At 38.9% G+C, this 20,431-nt stretch overlaps 1 protein-coding gene across 4 annotated transcripts in view; it reads right to left on the bottom strand.

Annotated features, from left to right (window-relative positions):
* IPP (intracisternal A particle-promoted polypeptide) overlaps positions 1–18,576 on the bottom strand; it is a 37,556-nt gene extending 18,980 nt beyond the window's left edge. For 2 of the 4 annotated variants that reach the window (XM_005894211.3, XM_070368142.1), the window contains exons 1-5: positions 18,426–18,576; positions 14,857–15,198; positions 12,376–12,807; positions 6,212–6,367; positions 4,608–4,775 (exon numbers count right to left, since the gene is read on the bottom strand). In XM_005894211.3, coding sequence (XP_005894273.1) covers positions 4,608–4,775; positions 6,212–6,367; positions 12,376–12,807; positions 14,857–15,148 — 1,048 coding nt within the window. In that variant the 5' untranslated portion in view covers positions 15,149–15,198; positions 18,426–18,576. The other 2 variants (XM_070368141.1, XM_070368143.1) reach the window with 2 other exon arrangements.
* Positions 18,577–20,431: the final 1,855 nt, after the last annotated feature.

Raw genomic sequence — 20,431 nt, 5'->3', positions numbered from 1 at the left:
TGGCTTTTGTAGTGGTGAAAATGTCCTGAAATTAGTGGTGATGGTTGCACAATTTTGTGAATATACCAAAACCACTGAACTTAACACTCTCTATGGTGAATTTTATGATATGTGAATTATATCTTAATTTTAAAATATAATACGTAGAATAGTAACCCAGATACATACATATCTAGAAGGAAATAAACTGTTAACTGTGGTTATCTCTTGGTGGTATGATTATACTATGGATGATTTTCATTTTCTTTTTCATATACCTCAGTTTCAGCAAAATTTTCTATAGCAAACATGAATTACTTTGATAACAAAATATTATTTGAAAATTATATTTTAAGTAATATGTTAAGACAGTAATGTTGACAGTAATATTAGCCTGCAAAGTCATGGCAGTTTTGAAAGGCTGCCATTTATGCTTCTGTGGTATCAGGAAAGGGATACATATATATGGAAGTGTCACACAGGACACTGTGACCCTACATTAAACACAACTGAGTTCATGCAACACAACTGCCAAAATGTACATAAAAAACCATGAGAGTTTCAGCCAAAGATTATATAGACTTATAGTCTTTATACTGACAAGAGGTTATTGCTCAAAACTCTAATTTCTTTGTTAGAATTTTCAGATGCACCATGACATTTATTGATTTAATAAACAGTTTAATAAACAGTTTTGAGATGATTGCTTTCTCCAAAAAATAATAATCAAATATTATTTAATATCTCTCATTTTAAACTGACAATGTCATAGTTGTAAAATAATAGTAAGATTTTTGATATACAACGTTCAGTATTTGAGAATGACCCATAGAAATAAAGGGGAAAACTGGCTGTAAGAGTTAGAGATGATCTAACAAGATGCTTGCTATAAAGACAAATTACTTGAAAATAAATCTTGATATCAAAAGTGTTAGCATTTATTTCTCTTCAGATCCTTCTCTGATAATTGTTTTTCTCCCACATTCAAATTCCCTTTTATTTAATTTTTATTCATTAATCATTTTAGAATTCATAACAGTTTTAGAAACACAGTGATTTTAATTAAGAAATAAGTCCCAATGTCTAGCTGACATGGTTTTTACACACGCCACTGTCCAGAAAATTGGTTAATTAAAAATGATTCATAAGGGGATTTCCCTGGCAATAAAGTGATTAAGAATCTGCCTTGCAATGTAGGGGGTGCAGGTTCAATCCCTGGTCAGTGAACTAAGGTTCCACATGCCATGGAGCACAGCCAAAAAAAAAAAAAGATTTGTAATTCAGCTTTCAGAATTAAAATTTTTTTATCACGAACATTGACCTAAATTTTGATGCTACATTTTATGAATATTTTTCATAAAACCAAACCTAAGTCTTTTGACTGGTAACAAATCACAGTGTCCCTCTGGTATGAAATATTTAATATCATATGTTTCCTTTTTCTTCTTTAAATTTTATTTATTTATGGCTGCGACTGATCTTTGTTGATGGCTCAGTAGTTGTGGTACGTGGGCTTAGCTGCTCTGCAGCATGTGGGATCTTCCTGGACCGGGGATTGAACTGATGTCCCCTGAATTAACGGGCAGATTTACTGGACTACCGGGCAAGTCCTGTTTCCTTTTTCTTTCATTACTTTACTTAACAAATGTTTATTCGATTCAATTCAGCTCAGTCGCTAAGTTGCGTCCAACTCTTTGCAACCCCATGGACCACAGCATGCCAGGCCTCCCTGTCCATCACCAACTCCCAGAGTTTACTCAAACTCACGTCCATTGAGTCGGTGATGCCATCCAACCATTTCATCCTCTGTTGTCCGCTTCTCCTCCTGCCCTCAATCTTTCCCAGCATCAGGGTCTTTTCAAATGAGTCAGCTCATCCCATCAGGTGGCCAAAGTTTTGGAGTTTCAGCTTCAACATCAGTCCTTCCAATGAATACCCAGGACTGATCTCTTCTAGGATGGACTGGTTGGATCTCCTTGCAGTCCAATACTCTCAAGAGTCTTCTCCAACACTACAGTTCAAAAACATCAATTCTTCAGTGTTCAGCTTTCTTTATAGTCCAACTCTCACATCCATACATGACCACTGGAAAAACCATAGCCTTGATGAGATGGACTACTGTTGACAAAGTAACGTCTCTGCTTTTTAACATGCTGTCTAGGTTGGTCATAACTTTCCTTCCAAGGATTAAGCGTCTTTTAATTTCATACATGCAGTCACCATCTGTAGTGATTCTGGAGGCCAAAAAAATAAACTTAGCCACTGTTTCCACTGTTTCCCCATCTATTTCCCATGAAGTGATGGGACCGGATGCCATGATCTTCGTTTTCTGAATGTTGAGCTTTAAGCCAACTTTTTCACTCTCCACTTTCACTTTCAACAAGAGGCTCTTTAGTTCTTCTTCACTTTCTGCCATAAGGGTAGTGTCATCTGCATATCTGAGCTTATTGATATTTCTTTGGGCAATCTTGATTCCAGCTTGTGCTTCATCCAGCCCAGCGTGTCTCATGATGTACTCTGCATAGAAGTTAAATAAGCAGGGTGACAATATACAGCCTTGATGTACTCCTTTCCCAATTTGGAACCAGTCTGTTGTTCCATGTCCAGTTCTAACTGTTGCTTCCTGACCTGCATACAGATTTCTCAAGAGGCAGGTCAGGTGGTCTGGTATTCCCATCTCTTTCAGAATTTTCCACAGTTTATTGTGATCTACACAGTCAAAGGCTTTGGCATAGTCAATAAAGCAGAAATAGATGTTTTTCTGGAACTCTCTTGCTTTTTCCATGATCCAGTGGATGTTGGCAATTTGATCTCTGGTTCCTCTGCCTTTTCTAAAACCAGCTTGAACACCTGGAAGTTCATGCTTCAGGTATTGCTGAAGCCTGGCTTGGAGAATTTTGAGCATTACTTTACTAGCGTGTGAGATGAGTGCAATTGTGTGGTAGTTAGAGCATTCTTTGGCATTGCCTTTCTTTGGGATTGGAATGAAAACTGACCTTTTCCAGTCCTGTGGCCACTGCTGAGTTTTCCAAATTTGCTGGCATATTGAGTGCAGCACTTTCACAGCATCATCTTTTAGGATTTAAAATAGCTCAGCTGGAATTCCATCACCTCCAGGAGCTTTGTTCATAGTGATGCTTCCTAAGGCCCACTTGACTTCACATTCCAGGATGTCTGGCTCTAGGTGAGTGATGACACCATCATGATTATCTTGGTCGTGAAGATCTTTTTGTACGGTTCTTCTGTGTATTCTTGCCACCTCTTCTTAATATCTTCTGCTTCTGTTAGATCCATACCATTTCTGTCCTTGAGCCCATCTTTGCATGAAATGTTCCCTTGGTATCTCTGATTTTCTTGAAGAGAGCTCTAGTCTTTCCCATTCAATTTTTTCCCTCTATTTCTTTGCACTGATCACTGAAGAAGGCTTTCTTATCTCTCCTTGCTATTCTTTGGAACTCTGCATTCAAATGGGTATATCTTTTCTTTTCTCCTTTGCTTTTCACTTCTCTTCTTCACAGCTATTTATAAAGTCTCCTCAGACAGCCATTTTGCTTTTTTGCATTTCTTCTTCTTGGGGATGGTCTTGATCCCTGCCTCCTGTACAATGTCACAAACCTCCGTCCATAGTTCTTCAGGCACTCATCTATCAGATCTAGGCCCTTAAATCTATTTCTCACTTCCACTGTATAATCATAAGGGATTTGATTTAGGTCATACCTGAATGGTCTGGTGGTTTTCCCTACTTTCTTCAATTTCAGTCTGAATTTGGCAATAGGGAGTTCATGATCTGAGCCACAGTTAGCTCCTGGTCTTGTTTTTGCTGACTGTATAGAGCTTCTCCATCTTTGGCTGCAAAGAATATAATCAATCTGATTTCGGTGTTGACCATCTGGTGATGTCCATGTGTAGAGTCTTCTCTGCGTTGTTGGAAAAGGATATTTGCTATAACCAGTGTGTTCTCTTGGCAAAACTCTATCAGCCTTTGCCCTGCTTCGTTCTGTACTCCAAGGCCAAATTTCCCTGTTACTCAAGGTGTTTCTTGACTTCTTACTTTTGCATTCCAGTCCCCTATAATGAAAAAGACATCTTTTTGGGGTGTTAGTTATAAAAGGTCTTGTAGGTCTTCATAGAACCGTTCAACTTCAGTTTCTTCAGCATTACTGGTCAGGGCATAGACTTGGATTACCGTGAAACTGAATGATTTGCCTCGGAAACTAACAGAGATCATTCTGTCGTTTTTGAGATTGCATCCAAGTACTGCATTTCAGACTCTTGTTGACTATGACAGCTACTCCATTTCTTCTAAGGGATTCTTCCCCACAGTAGTAGATATAATGGTCAGTATTAGATTATAATGAGTTAAATTCACCCATTCCAGTCCATCCTAGTTCGCTGATTCCTAAAACATCGACATTTACTCTTGCCATCTCCTCTTTGACCACTTCCAATTTGCCTTGATTCATGGACCTAACATTCCAGGTTTCTATGCAATATTGCTCTTTACAGCATAAGCACAACTACATCTATATATACTCCAGAGTATCCAGCAAAATATATAAGGCATTTAAGAATGTAGTCAACTTAAGAGTTATAGTCTAAAAATGGAAATAAGACATTTTTATTATTACCTCCAATTGCGTAGACCATTCCTCCCAGAACTGCTACTCCCAGTCCACATCGAGCCTGATGAAGTGAAGACACAGTGGTCCAGTACTGGCTAAAGGTGTCAAAACGTTCTACACAACTGAGGGCTCTGCTATCGCTCCAACGACCCCCCTGCAATCGAGTATATCCACCTGAATAAAGAAAGGAAAGCAGGTACACAGCAAATCCCTTACTGCTAAATATGGAAATGGTAGTAACAAGAAAAATCTAGCCCTCTACATCTAGATTTTCAATAACTACTGCATAGTAAGGAATACATACTTTAGAGTCTGTCAGATGCACATCTATTATTCTTAAATGTACCAAGTCCTAAAAGATGATGGCTTAAATGCAATGAATTCAACCACAATATTCTACCACCTGGTCCTGGTCATAACTAAATGTTAGATAAAATGTAAATCTAGGAACTTGTTATCTGTCTAGTTAGGAAGTTTCATTGTGATTTCTATTCATGCACTGAGTCTTAGTCGTGTCACAAGAGATCTTTCATTGTGACATGCAGACCCTAGTGTAGAGCCTGGGCTCAGTATCTGCAGCTTGAGAGGTCAGTGCTTGTGGCACATGGGCTCTAGAGCTTGTGGGCTAAGCAGCTGCAGTGTGCAGACTTAGCTGCTCCATAGCATATGAGCTCTTACTTCCCCACCCAGAGACCGAACCTGTCTTCCCTGTACTGCAAGGTGGATTCTTAACCACTGAACCACCAGGGAAGTCCCTATTAATATCTTTTTCAATTAAAAAATAGTGAGGGTTGAAAGCCTTGTTTAACTGAACATCCCATTATAAAAAAGGTTAATGAATACTCAAAAATTATAATTTATATATAACAGTATATATAAAATTACACATGCAATGACATACATAGTATAAATTATGTTATACATAAAGTTCTTATATATAAATTAATTATGTATATAAATCTGGACAATTTGTTGTTGATATATATCAACATTTTAAATTCTATTTTAAATATTTTTTTAATAGAGGAAATTCCTGGCAGTCCAGTGTTTCAGACTCTGTGCTTTCACTGAGGTGGCCCAGGTTAAATTCCTAGTCAGAGAACTAAGATCCCTCAAGCTGTACAGCATGGCCAAAAAACTACACTACACTATACTACACTATAATAAAATACAAAATGTCCATACAATATTCCTTTGGATTGTCCTGCATCTCCACACTTTGGAGACCACTAGTTCCTGTTATCCCTAAAGACCATCTCAGACGCTGTGAATAGTTAATATGTTTGAGATTTATTTTCCTATTTCTCACTAGAATTCAAATATTACTTTTTAAAGCCACATATCTTAGGCAATTATTTGATAATAATTGGGTATCTAAGAACGCAAAGATTTAAATCACCAAATAATAGACATCAAATAAATATCTTTATTCTTAGATGTGTCCACTATACTATATAAATGCAATTTCTAAATCTGCAGCCTGTATGTGAAATTAAATATGCCTATTTGACATACATGCATATTCTCACATGTTTAATAATAACAAAACTTTTAAAGGTTTTGATCCTGAAAATAAAGATAATTTATATTACTTTTTAAAAGGTTCTCACCTACTGCATACAGGTACTTTCTTGCTTTCTTCCGAGGTCGAACCTTAGATGTCTGCAGAAAACTACAAAATTTGTTCTCTTTGGGAGATTTGCACACCTCACAGTACTCTTTCAAAAGTGTTTGCAATGCAACACGAAGATTAAAATCAGATATTCCTAAAGTAATGTTGAAAAAGATGTTTTAATCAACTTTTAAACAATATCGAAAAGACTTATTTCCATGAAAATGAAATACATTTAACAATCAAAAAATGAAAGCTCATCATCAAACATTGGAGTTTGTTTCCTACAATACCAAATATTTTTTTACAGCTTCGGGGTATTGGAGTTTCAGCTTCAGCATCAGTCCTTCCAAAGAACACCCAGGACTGATCTCCTCTAGGATGGACTAGTTGGATCTCCTTGCAGTCCAAGGGACTCTCAAGAGTCTTCTCCAACACCACAGTTCAAAAGCATCAACTCTTCGGTGCTCAGCTTTCTTCACAGTCCAATTCTGACATCCATACATGACCACTGGAAAAACCATAGCCTTGACTAGACAGACCTTTGTTGGCAAAATAATGTCTCTGATTTTGAATATGCTATCTAGGTTGGTCATAACTTTTCTTCCAAGGAGTAAGCGTCTTTTAATTTCATGGCTGAAATCACCATCTGCAGTGATTTTGGAGCCCAGAAAAATAAAGTCTGCCACTGTTTCCACTGTTTCCCCATCTATTCACCATGAAGTGATGGGATCGGATGCCATGATCTTCGTTTTCTGAATGTTGAGCTTTAAGCCAACTTTTTCACTCTCCTCTTTCACTTTCATCAAGAGGCTCTTTAGTTCTTCACTTTCTGCCATAAGGGTGGTGTCATCTGCATATCTGAGGTTACTAGTATTTCTCCTGGCAATCTTGATTCCAGCTTGTGCTTCTTCCAGCCCAGTGTTTCTCAGTGGTAGCCAAAATCCGCAGTAGTGAGATATATCCTTGGTTGGGTAAGTAGGTCTTGATATCAGATCAATAATTGCATCTCACCAAGAGAGAGGTCAGAGTCCAGGCCCATAGGCAAGGACCTTAGCCTGAGCAGATATCTATTCTTTCACCACCCTCTTGCCTCAAGCTAGAAAGAAGTGGTGAGAACACAATACATAGCAATTAAATTTTAGGTGGGATAAAGAGAGTAGTAATATCAAGATTGCCAGGAGAAATATCAATAACCTCAGATATGTAGATGTGTATGTGTGCATGCTAAGTCACTTCAGTCATGTCAACTCTGTGCGACCTTATGGACTGTAGCCCACCAGGCTCCTCTGTCCAGGGGATTCTCCAGGCAAGAATACTGGAGTGGCTTGCCATGCCCTCCTTCAGGGGATCTTCCCAACCCAGGGATCGAACCAGGACCATCTCCTTTGTAATTAGCAGGTGGATTCTTTACCACTAGGTGGGAAGCCCCCAGATATGCCGATAACACTACCCTTAAGGCAGAAAGCAAAGAGGAACTAAAGGGCCTCTTGATGAGGTGAAAGAGGAGAGTGAAAAAGCTGGCTTAAAACTCAACATTCAGAAAACTAAGATCATGGCATCTGGTTCTATCACTTCATGGCAAATAGATGGGGAAACAGTGGAAACAGTGACAGACTTTATTTTCTTGGGCTCCAAAATCGCTACAGATGGTGACTGCAGCCATGAAATTAAAAGACGCTTGCTCCTTGGAAGAAAAGCTATGATAAACCTAGACAGCGTATTAAAAAGTAGAGACATTATTTTGCTGACAAAGGTCTGTATAGTCAAAGCTATGGTTTTTCCAGTAGTCATGTACGGATGTGAGAGTTGGACCATACAGAAGGCTGAGTGCTGAAGAATTGATGCTTTTGAACTGTGATGTTGGAGAAGGCTCTTGAGAATCCCTTGGACAGCAAGATTAAACTAGTCAATCCTAAAGGAAATCAATTGTAAATATTCATTGGAGGGACTGATGCTGAGGCTGAAGCTCCAATACTTTGCCCACCTGATGTGAAGAACTGACTCAGTGGAAAAGACCCTGATGCTGGCAAAGATTGAAGGCTGGAGACGAAGGGGACAACAGGGGAACAAGATGGTTGGATGGCATCACCAACTATCACCAACTCAATGGACATGAGTTTGAGTAAGCTCTGGGAGATGGTGAAGGACAGGGAAGCCTGGCGTGCTGCAGTCCATGGGGTCCGCAAAGAGTTGAACACAACTGAGCAACAACAACAAATACCAAGATAGAAAATGTGTCATGGAGAATTATCAGAGCAAGCAGATTTGAACAGAGTTGCCAAATTAAGCATGAGCAGTATATCAAGAAATAGCAATACAACTATTTAAATATACCCCAGAAAAAAAAAAGAGAAAGTGACTGAAGAATTCAGTTTGGAAGAAAACATTAGCCACATAACAGAAACAGATTCTCTATATACAAGATAGATTTATTTTTAAGAATAAAGATCCTATATGCAAAAAAAAAAAAGGCTCAAAGACAAAATGAGGTGCATTGCTAAGGAAATAAAGTGACAGTAGTGCAGACATAATAAATTAGAAGCAAGAAACTAATTAGACAAAAATCAAATTGGCAATTTGGAGTAAAGACTTAAGAAAACAAATGTGAGCATAGAGCAAAAGACAAAATATTTTAACATTCAGTTCAGTTGCTCAGTCATGTCCGACTTTTTGCAACCCCATGAACTGCAGCATGCCAGACCTCCCTATCTATCACCAACTCCGGGAGTTTACTCAACAACTCATGTCCATTGAGTCAGTGATGCCATCCAGCCATCTCATCCTCTGTTGTCCCCTTCTCCTCTCGCCTTCAGTCTTTCCCAGCATCAGGGTCTTTTCCAATGAGTCAGTTTCTCACATTTGGTGTCCAAAGTATTGGAGTTTCAGCTTCAATATCAGTCCTTCCAATGAATATTCAGGACTGATTTCCTACATTATAAGATGATAAATACGAAAGACAAAAAAGTTTCCAATACAAGGATGAAGACCACCAAAGGAAACGTTAGAAATATTCAGGAATTTCACAAAGGAAAAATTTTCCAAAATGAAGGAAAAATTGCTGCATACCACAGGGCATGACCAAAAAAAGGAAAAGGGTATATGATATAGTCTAAGGAAAAATGGCAAATTTGAACACAAATCAAGAATAATGAAAGAGAATTCTTTAGCCATCCAAGCAGAAAAAGCAAGTCATTGGGGAAAAAAAAAACACTCCTTACAAACGTAGGGTGGAGGTAGAGGTGGGGGGAATGCTCAAAAATTAAGCATATTGTACCCACACAAATATCTGTTAAATTTAAAAGGTAACAGAAATTCTCAGATATGAGGAAAAAAATCAGCAAATACAGTAATCATGAACCTTTCTTAGAAAAAAAAAATCTTGGTGATGAAATTTAACCAACCAAATGACGAATCAAAAAAGAAAGCTCAGGGAATTCCCTGGCAGTCCAGTAGTTAGGATTCGGCGCTTTCACTGTGATGACCTGGGTTCAATCCCTTGTGGAGGAAGTAAGATCCTGCAAGCAGTGCTGCAGGGCCCCAAAATAAAGGAAAGTTCAGGAACAAAAAGCCTACTGTTAAAAAACTGGTACAGAGCATTAAATCCACTTAAATATACAATAAAAGCACAGAGCTAGGAGGATTTGAAAAGTATCTATATAAGGGCTATGTAGACCTTGAAGCAGGTAAGGAGAAAAATAACAATACTAATTACCTCATATTTCACAGCAGAGAATCTAAACTTTAAAATTGAAACACAAAATGAAACTATGGTTTCACCTTTTAATGAAGCTCATCTTTTTGTTTTTATTATGTAAAAACTTTTTAGAATGAATACTTCTTGGGATTAAATAAACATTTATCTAATTAGTTTCTTCTTTGTTAACTTTTAGTGAGATTTAGGTATATTTTTTGTATTATAAATAGTATGATAGAATGATTCTTATTCTTGTAAATTTTTTTTCTATCCATCCTTGCAACCATACACCCACCCATCATCCATTCTCCTATACAGAGACATCTAGAATGATGTTTAATGAATGTTAATTATAACTCTTTCTGTATGGTGAACTTTGGGTTATCTGTTGTTTGCTTTTTTAATAATTTATTACCTAAAGTTTTTATAAGAGCATGTACCATTTTTAAAAAGTAAAATCATTCTCTAAAATGCAAGAAAAAGATATGTTATCATATACTAATAATATTAAATTACCTGAATTATACACCATAGGGAAAAATCTACACATTTCACATAATACAATTTAACCATTTCAATGAAGTCTTTTGCTCCCTCATTGAATTTTGTGGTAGAGTCTCATTAGTTTTCTGTATAAATTGTCCATCTTTTCTCTAAAAAGATCAGAGATAAAGTTTCAAAAATACTGAAAAATAGTAAGGTTGCCTTTGGAAAATATCCTCCATTTATTTCTCCCTTGCTTCCCTGCAGTTGTATTCCAGTGAAATGTCCTTAGGTGATAACTACTGGGCAGTACAAGACTTTAATATTATGACACTAAAAAGCCATAGGAAAACATGCCCCAATTCCAGGGAACTTCCCTTCAGTACTTCGTATCTGCAGCACTTTGCAAAAGTCAACTCAACCATGAAAGCCTTTGTCCCACTCCTAACTTCTCACATGATACACACAAAAAACATGTCTGGATAATTCTTCTCTTGCTTTAGCATTTAAATATAGTCAGTCTTCATTTTTTGTAGATTCTTTACTTATGAATACATCTACTCACTAACATGAATTTTCAACCCAAATCAACACTCACAGCGCTTTCTTGCTGGTTCACAGACATGCCATACAGTGGCAAAAAATTTGAATCACCTAACATCCATGCTTCCAGGTGAGACCGAAAGAGGCGACATTCTGCCATCGTATTTCAGTTCTCACTATAAACAATTGTCCTCTTCACATTCTATTTAGCATCATGGCACTTTGTATTTTCTGTTGGCCTTTTCACTGTTTAAAACAGTCCCTAAGCATACTGTGAAAGTACCATGTCTAGTGTTTGTAAGTGCAAGAAGGCTGTGATGTGTCTTGCAGAAGCCTAACATGTGTTAGGCTTCACTCAGCCTTCAGTTGTAGTTTTGTTGGCCATGAGTTTAATGAATCAACAGTATATATTAAATGAGGGGGTTTTGACAGACACACACAAAAAAACAAGTTTATGTATTGATCAGGTGACAAAAATTTTGTGACCAGAGGCTTGTAAGAACTTACCTCATGCTTTTCTCAGGAACAATGGTTCAGTATTTGCTGATCACTGTTCTTGGTAAATTTATAGAGGATAACTACCACAAATAGTAGTAGTCAGTGAGAACTAACTATATAGTAGTAGTAGTAGTCAGTGAGTAATGACTATATATATGAATAATGAGAATTAATGATATATACATTAATACAAGATATCACTGAGAAAAAATTACAAATTTCTGTTGACACTGTTAAGAGTGGAAAAACCTAAAAATCCACATTAAATATAATTATATCATATAATTACAACTTTAATGCTAATACTATAATTAATTCATAGTAAAATATTTGTAATTCAGTCACATCCTAAATGACAAGAGTTAAAGCTTCAAATCTTGAAACTGGTCCAAAGTAGTTTTTAAAAATAAATTTAAATATTATTTTTCTAATATAAAGATAAAATTTATTTTATACTATGGTGAAAAGTGTTTTCAAAGTTTAGAACTTAAATATATTCAAAGGCTACATAGAAGCTGTATTATTATATCAATATACAATTAATTTTATAATGAGAGGACTTATAGGATGTATTGAGTTTTGGTTTTGTGTTCAGCATATATAGTTTTCCTTAAATGTTTAGGTTTTGCTGAATTTTTCAAAGTGGCAAGAAGAAATCTTACGCTAAAATAATTAGTACTACTACCAAAAATAGCCGCAGTATTTTAGCTCTGTCAATAAATTCCTCTCCCTTGGTAGTTAACCTCAAGATAAAGATCTGATTAAAATATGCAGAAATACTGAAATGCTACTGTACCTACAAAATACAAAAGTTGTATCTTACATATAATAACCATTCAATAAATGTTTGCTATTGAAGTGAAAAATGAAAACACTATCACATTTCAAAGAGAGGAAAGGTCACTGGATAAAACTAATTTAACATGGAACAAAAAAATTACCTTCTATGTACTTTACAAGTCTCTGAGGAGGTAATAAAGGGAATCGAATTGGGTCCAGCACTTCCACCACATGTTTTCTTCTCTTTCCTAGATCTTTCAGTATCCACTGCATTGCAGCTAAGAAGACCTGGTATTCATCCTCGATGCTAAGCTCTTCACTTCGCAAAATTTTAATCAGCTGATCTTTTGTAAGTGCCAGGAACTCTTCCCCACTATGCACCTCCAAGAAATGGACATGAATGTAGTTTTCTGTAAATTCCAGAAGATCATGGCAGGCAATCTGCTCAGAGAACTGAAAGATCCCAATGCAGTTCAGTGGATCAATTTGTCCTTTCAGAAATTCACAACAAAGATTAACGACTTCAGTCAACTGTAGCATGTCTGCTGCAACAATCAACTCCTGGACATTATTCACGCCTATGTTCACTATACCTAGGGAAGTAGGGAGACAAAATGACCAATAACATAAAACAAACATTTGACTTATATTCAAAAAGCATTATACTTGATTCCACTGATAGCTCAGGCTTTGTGGGGGTAGATGAATACTAAGTAAAAGGCCAACAAAGAACTTGTAGAAAGGTGCAAAACCTAAGTGATAATAGTACTGCACATGCATGGAGCACTTAACAATGAACCAGGCACAGCATAATTGCTCTATACATTCACGTAACCCTCCATATAACCCCATACAGTAGGATTTCCCCCTTATATTAAGAAAACAGAATTGGAAAGTTAAAGTAACTCAACTCTTTGTCACACGGTTAAGTGAGATGCAATGTAGGGAGTGACATCAAAGTCCATGCTTTTAACATAGGGCTATATGCATCTAACAAACATTTGACTGAGGCACAGGAGTGAGTAAGACATGGGCCATATTCTTCATTACAATCAAGTGCCATATAAATGTTAATTTTTAATGTGAGGTAAAACCAAGAGTCCATAACATATGAGAAGTTTTAAGCATTTAACATTTAAGTAACTATATATACCAATCTCCTTCCAGAGGGCTTCACTTTCATATACTTACATGATGACTTTGGAAAGAGATCAAATACTCAATTATATTTAGAAAGAAAAGGATAAACTCTCCATTCAGTCTTTTTCTTTTTTTTTTTTTGACCTAGCTGGGTCTTAGTTACAGCATAGGGAATCTTTGTTGCTGTGTGCAGGATCTAGTTCCCTGACCAGGGATTGAAACTGGGCCCCCTGCATTGGTTGACTGGATTCTTAACCAATGAACCACCAGGGAAGTCCCTCCATTCAATCTCATAATTTCCCTTTATCCCTTTTAAAACATTCAACTAAACTGCGTGTTTGTATTCTCAATTAGATTTATAAAGTCTGTTAAGAAAAAGCTTGCCCTTTCTGTATTTCTAAACACAAGAAAAAGCTTGCCCTTTCTGTATTTCTAAGAGTCATGTCCGACTCTTTGCAACCCCATGGACTATAGCCTATCAGGCTCCTCTGTCCATGGGATTTTCCAGGCAAGATTGCTGGAGTGGATTGCCATTTCCTTCTCCAGGGGATCTTCCCGACCCAGGAATAGAACCCGGGTCTCCTGCATTGCAGGCAGACGCTTTACCGTCTGAGCCACCAGGGAAGCCCCTTCTAAACACTAGGTACCCCCAAAATTTATTATATATGAATGAATGGCCAAAGACACTATGGTGAGAGGGAGAATATGGTTTGTTAAATGCAAATAGGGAATTTTCCAAAAGTGTAAGAAATGGAATTCACCATGGGAATAAACAGTAGTGGCTGCAGAGAAACCTAAGACTTAATTGAATGAAATGAGAGTTCATTACAAATTTGGAGAAGATAACATCATGGGTTGTGATGGAAGGTAACTGAAGGAATGGTATTGGATGAAGCCAAGGATTACTTAAGAGTAACAAAAAGAATGCCCTAAAACTTAGTAAGTCTTTACAGGTTATTAAAAGCCCTTTTACAGCAACAACAACAAAAAAACAAAATACTCAATCAAAAAAATGGTCAGAAGACCTAAATAGGTATTTCTCCAAAGAAGACATACAGATGGCCAACAGGCACATGAAAAGATGTAAGGCAGAAAAGTATAAAAATGAAAATCAAACATTTTCCCATACACAGACATACACTATTTTTTTTCTGACTTGCCAGTAGTGTGGAGCCCTAACCCCTGATGCCTGGGAATTCCCTATATTAACACTTTAGTGTATCTCTTTCAAATCTAGTTTTCCATATATATTTACACTACATATAATACTTACATGGGCTTCCCTGGTGGCTCAGTGGTAAAGAATCTGCCTGCCAATGCAGGAGTCACGGGTTCAATCCCTGGGTCAGGAAGATCCCCTGGAGAAGGAAATGGCAACCCACTCCAGTATTCTTGCCTGGGAAATCCCATGGGTAGAGGCGCCTGGCAGGCTATAGTCCACAGGGTTGCAAAAGTCAGACACAACTTAGCAACTAAACAACAACAATATAATACTTACATACCTGTGTAAATGAAATCTAAAAGTATTTGAAAGATTCCAGCTTCAATTCCTAGAATCTGTACAACATCTTTCGAGGACTCCTTCATTCCTCCAGTGAACAAAGCTGCAAAGTAAGGACTACTGGCAGCCAAAACCAGCCGATGAACTTTAAAAGTTTCCTTCCCAACTTGCAGCTCCACATCACAGAAATGCTCTCCATTCCTCATTTTATTGATCTGAGCCAAGATGAGTTGAGCATGTTTATCTAATGAAAAATGACTATCACCAGCCTTGGCACAGCCCTCATTAGCCATGATGATGATAGATCAATTAAAAGGACTGTGGCCCATAATCTGGTCCTACCCTGAAAAAAAGAAAGAGACCAAGCAACAAGTTTTTGTGTTTAGCATGTCTTCTGTTCATATACATATGAAACATTCCCTATCCTCAAGGAAATTAAAATCTATTTAGGGACATAAAACACACATGAAACTAATAAGGACTAAACTGTGTGGTGCTATTCCTAACAGGGTTTCAGAGAAGGGAGTGAATAATACGGTCTAAAATAACTGGAGAACGCCTCACAGCAGAAATGGAACCCAAACTGGATATTGAGTGACAGTGTGTTAAGGTATGAGGAGACGGTGAACTAAAGAAAACAAGGAAAAGCACAAAGGTAGAAGGATAGCCTTGTACACTGTGGTAAGGAAGCACACACGGCAGTCAAAATGAACTTTCAAAAAGCAATTGTGGGGCTTCCCTGGTGGCTCAGGAGAAAAGAATCTGCCTGCCAATGCAAGAAACATGAGTTTGACCCCTAGTCCAGGAAGATCTACATGCAGAGGAGCAACTGAGCCCATGCACCACAACTACTGAGCCTGTGCTCTAGAGCCCAGGAATCACAATTACTGAGCCCAGATGCCCTAGAGCCCATCCTCTGCAACACAGAAGCCACCACAATGAGAAGCCCAAGGACCACAACTACAGAGTAGCCCCAGCTCACCACAACTAGAGAAAAGCCAGTGCAGCAAGACCCAGCACAGCCAAAAATAAATAAATGAGTAATTTTTTTTTAAAAAAAAGGAACTTAAGTGTTCTCTTTTTTTTTTTTTTAAACAATTGTGTTCAGGCCAACTGTCTGCTTAAAATCCTTCAATTTGTTCACTTCCTTTAGCACAAAAAAGACCTTCAAATTTCATCTCTGTCTACCCATCCAATCCTACCTCCTATAATCCTCTTTGAATACTTTTAATACTCCAATAAAATCTAACAGTTTGCAGTTCTCTAAAGGCATCTCTTTCATGATACCCTTTCCCAGCTTTTCTGTCTGGATCTTTGTTATAATTAAAGACTGTTCAAACTTAATATCCTCCAGGAAATCTTCCCTGTTCCTCTCTCCTCTGGGTTTGGTGCTCACCCTAACCATACCTAATTTACAGCCCATTATCACAATCTGGGGGCTTCTCTAGTAGCTTAGTGGTAAAGAATCCACCTCTAGGAGATGCAGGTTTGATCCCTGGGTCAGGAAGATCTCCTGGAGAAGGAAATGGCAACCCACTCCAGTTTGCCCAGAAAATCCCATGAACAGAGCCTAGCAGGCCATGGGGTTGCAAGAGAGTTAGACACAACTTAGTAACTAAACAACAACAATCACAGTCTTCCTTGTCACCCTACTCCCTATGAACACACACATAGGGAGTAGGACTGAAAGCTCTCCAGAGAGCTCAAAAAACAAGTCTGAAACATGACTATTGTCGTGTTTATTCTTAATAAACCTATAAAGGTTCATGTTCAAACTTGCTTGACTTTTCAGAAAGTCCTTACTTTCTGAAAGTTCCCTGAAAGACAATTCTTTTGGAACTATCTTTCATAGCTGTGAAATAATAATAGCTTAGGTTGTTTTTGTTTAATTCTGACAACTTTTTTACACATTATGCCAATTGTAATTCTCACAATAATTAAGAGGCTGGAAGAAAAGATATTGTTATTCGAAATAAGAGAAGGAAACTGAAGCTCAGTTTCCCAAAGACACAGTGTTAGTACAATGACAGTCCTAATATTTAAACCCAGGTCTGACTCTAAATCCTGGGGTTTTCCCATCATATCATGTGCACAGAAAGAGCTTTGAAACCCAGGCAAATAAGTTTGAACATGAACCTTTATAGGTTTATTAAGAATAAACATGACAATAGTCATGTTTCAGACTTGTGTTTTGAGCTCTCTGGAGGATATGCTAAGAGGTAGGAAAGTCTTAGAAAAGAGACTTCCAGCTTCAACAATGAGAATCAAAGGGATAAATCCAAGTTACTTTTTGAAAAAAGAAACCATGAGATCCAGTTATATAAGAGGTATCGAGATGAAGCACAAGAGAAATCTAAGATGACAAAGGCATTTAGGTATCAAGGAAAACTAGTCGACTAACAGAAATGGTGGGAGCAGCTAAGTTTTCAGCATTCAGTAAAACTTATCAAAGTAAAAATAACTAAGCTGATTATTATGATTACTTAGGAATTAACTTCTTGAGAAACTTGACTGAAAAGTTCCAAGGTAGCTGCTAAAACTTCACATCAGCACCAACATAAATGTCAATATATTACATTTAACTTACACAGAAAAAGTGTATTTCTCTCTAGATAGAAATTTGATCTGCAGATATTATTAAACATGGCACCGCAGTCAGGCTTTTTCTGTTTTAGATTTCTTCCTGTCAGCAGATTCTGGACTCAGCGATTTGTTTAATTACAAGGTACCTCCTCTGCCTCCAACTTCAGGGCATCAAGCACAGCTTGAGATAAAACGCTGCCTCTTGGTACAAAAAAGTGACTGAATATCCATCCACTCTGGCAGCAGACAGCAGAAATCCTCCTTCACTACTACTACGCTTCTTAGTAACTGCTGATACTATCCCACAGCCAGTGCAGTAATTCATTCCAAAAGAAGATACGTGGTTGTCACCCCATTTCCAAAAGGAAAGAGCTTAATATAGGGCCATCGCATAGGGATGTAAGGGACGCGCCTCAACAGACACAAATTTGAAAGGTGGATTATTAAGGAAATGGTGGAGACGCTCAGAGGAAGCAAAGAGAATCTATGTTTAGTGGCCTCAAAATCACTGCTTCGAGCATCTGGAAGCTGCTTCACTCAGCAAAGGGTGTCAAAAAGAATCCCAGGACGAGCGAGCGTCCAAAAAAAAAAAAAAAAGAGGCTCTTTGTGCTTGATTTGGAGGCTGGACCCCGAGAGCTACTCCTGGGATGCTGCGCCACTAAAGGCAGATAAACGATCTGGCGCTACCTAAACGGCCGGGAAGGCATCTCAGATGGCTCTGGCGAGAGCATGAGGTCTGACGAAATCAGACCGGCCGGGGCTCGGCCTCGGATTCCCCAGTAGGGGCGGGGAGACGAGAAGCAGGTGGAGACCGGACTAGACGACGCTCCGGTGAGGGCGAAAACACTTCGATTATTAGAGGCATGCCTGAACGGCAGGAGGAAGCCAGTTCCAGAGGCTCCTCGCACGCTCCTCCACAAAGACAGAGGCGAGGACGAAACTCCCAACCCAGTCACAGATGCCCCCGGGACGCGGGCCCTTCTTACCCGCCGCTTCCCCTTCCCGCCGGCGCCCGCTCAGGCTCTGCGCGCGCAGCCGCGATCCGCTAGCGCGCAGAGTGGGCGGGGAAAGCCGGGCGGGGTGGCTAGGCAGTGCGGTCCGCGGCCGGGTGCTGGAGGTGAGGCGGGTCTGGGGAGTGGGCCTGTCCGCTTCGCTGGCCAGGCCCGTCTGCGCGTGCGCACTGCTCTTCCGCTCCCGGGGAGCGGCGCCTCCTGGTGCTACTTTGCGGCGGCGCTCGGCTCGTGCTTGATTACTCACAGGCAACGGTCCAGCCGCCAGCCTAACCCGCCTGTGGAGGCTGGCGGACTCGCCGTTTCCACGCCGCCTACCCTTTCTCGATTCTTGTGGCGTCCCAGACAGCCAGCGATCATCCGTGCTGAGAGTCGGGACCTAGTCTCCTCACGCAGCCTCTGACGCTGCTCCCAGAGAGTCCACAACTGTCTAGATGTGGCTCAGACGGTAAAGAACCAGCCCGCAATGAGGGAGACCTGGGTTCTGTCCCCGGGTTGGGAAGATCCCCTGGAGAAGGGAATGGCTACCTACTCCAGACGGGCCTGGTGCAGGCCATGGTGTTGCAAAGAAACGGACACGATTGAGCGACGAACACTTTCTCTTCACATAAAGGACTTAGAGTTTGCACTTCCAGACCTATCCATCCCTCCAAAACTGTTGAGTACCCCACAGAGAGAACATTCAGAGTAGAAGTCAGTCCAAGACCTGGATAAAGTCATTTCTGCAGTGAAAGGAATTACAAGTTTATCTATCATTTCCTTTTCTGCTAGGTACAATGTTTTCCTCTTTTTTTGTTATGTATTTATTTGTAGGAATCTTTCTTAGAAATTCTGTAGCCCTGTTATTTAAGTTTGCAACAAATAATTTTCCTCAGGGAGGTTTACAAAGCAGCATACTTCTCATTTGCATGTGTGTCTCTGAAGAGGAAAACTGTGGAATCTTTTCAAAATGATACACACACAGACACACACACACAACACCCCCACATGCCCCGCATTCTTCACTCACTACCCGACACTTCTCAATTCCTTGCCATTCACTCAGATCATCTTCTGAGTCTCTGCACTGTGAGTGGATGTCTACTTTGACTGAAGGGACAACTTAAACGTCCAGTTATTGAAACTGTTGAACCTCATAATGTGGCACATTTTTAAATGGCTTTCAAACCTTTTGACCCCAGCCCACAGTGAACAAAAATATTCTATAACAAATCCGATAACCACATGCATACCACATAGATAAATAAAACAAAAATTTCACAAAACTCGTGTTGGAGAGGGGAAATTTCCCCCTCTGTGCATCTTGATTTCTTGTGGCTGGACTGGTAATAAAATGACACAAGACAAAACTCAGGAAAAAAAGAAACAATTTTAATTGTTCACAAGACCACTCATAGAAAGGGGCCTAAGAAGTGGCTAAAGCAGATAGCTTTTATAATTTTAGACAGAAAAATTTATGAGGAATTGACAGGACAAAGAAACTAGGTTTTGGGAGTTCTATTAGCGAAAAATCTAAACAGAGTTTGGGCTTGGGGTAGTAAATTAGAGGAAGTAATAGTTTGTTTATACAGGCTTGCTGGTCTGAATTCCCTATCTCTGGAGATAAGAGTGTTCTTCTAGCTCCATATGCAGGGAGTGCACCTGTCACATGAGAGATTTATTTCCTGCTTTCAGGGAGATAGAAAGAAGGGTCAGAGTGTCCCTCTTGTGTTGGCCATCTCTTAAGCTACTTTAATTCAAAATAATCAATATGCCACTGAGGTATATTTCTGTGCAGCTACCCAGGACCCCAACACATAATTATACTTACTACCAACAATGCACTAAATTTCTATTGCTTCTTTTTTATTTCTTACAAAAAAAAAAAGATGCTGAAAGGGAATTGCTGTTGGGAAAAATTGTCAAAGATGGAAATGAACAAAAGATACTTTCCAATGTAAGCCTGGGCATTGAGCATTTTCTAAGTAGGAAGGATTCAAATC

This window comes from Bos mutus, chromosome 3, assembly GCF_027580195.1.
Source record: "Bos mutus isolate GX-2022 chromosome 3, NWIPB_WYAK_1.1, whole genome shotgun sequence".
NCBI lineage: Eukaryota > Metazoa > Chordata > Mammalia > Artiodactyla > Bovidae > Bos > Bos mutus.
This window is presented reverse-complemented; position numbering and strand designations above follow the sequence as displayed.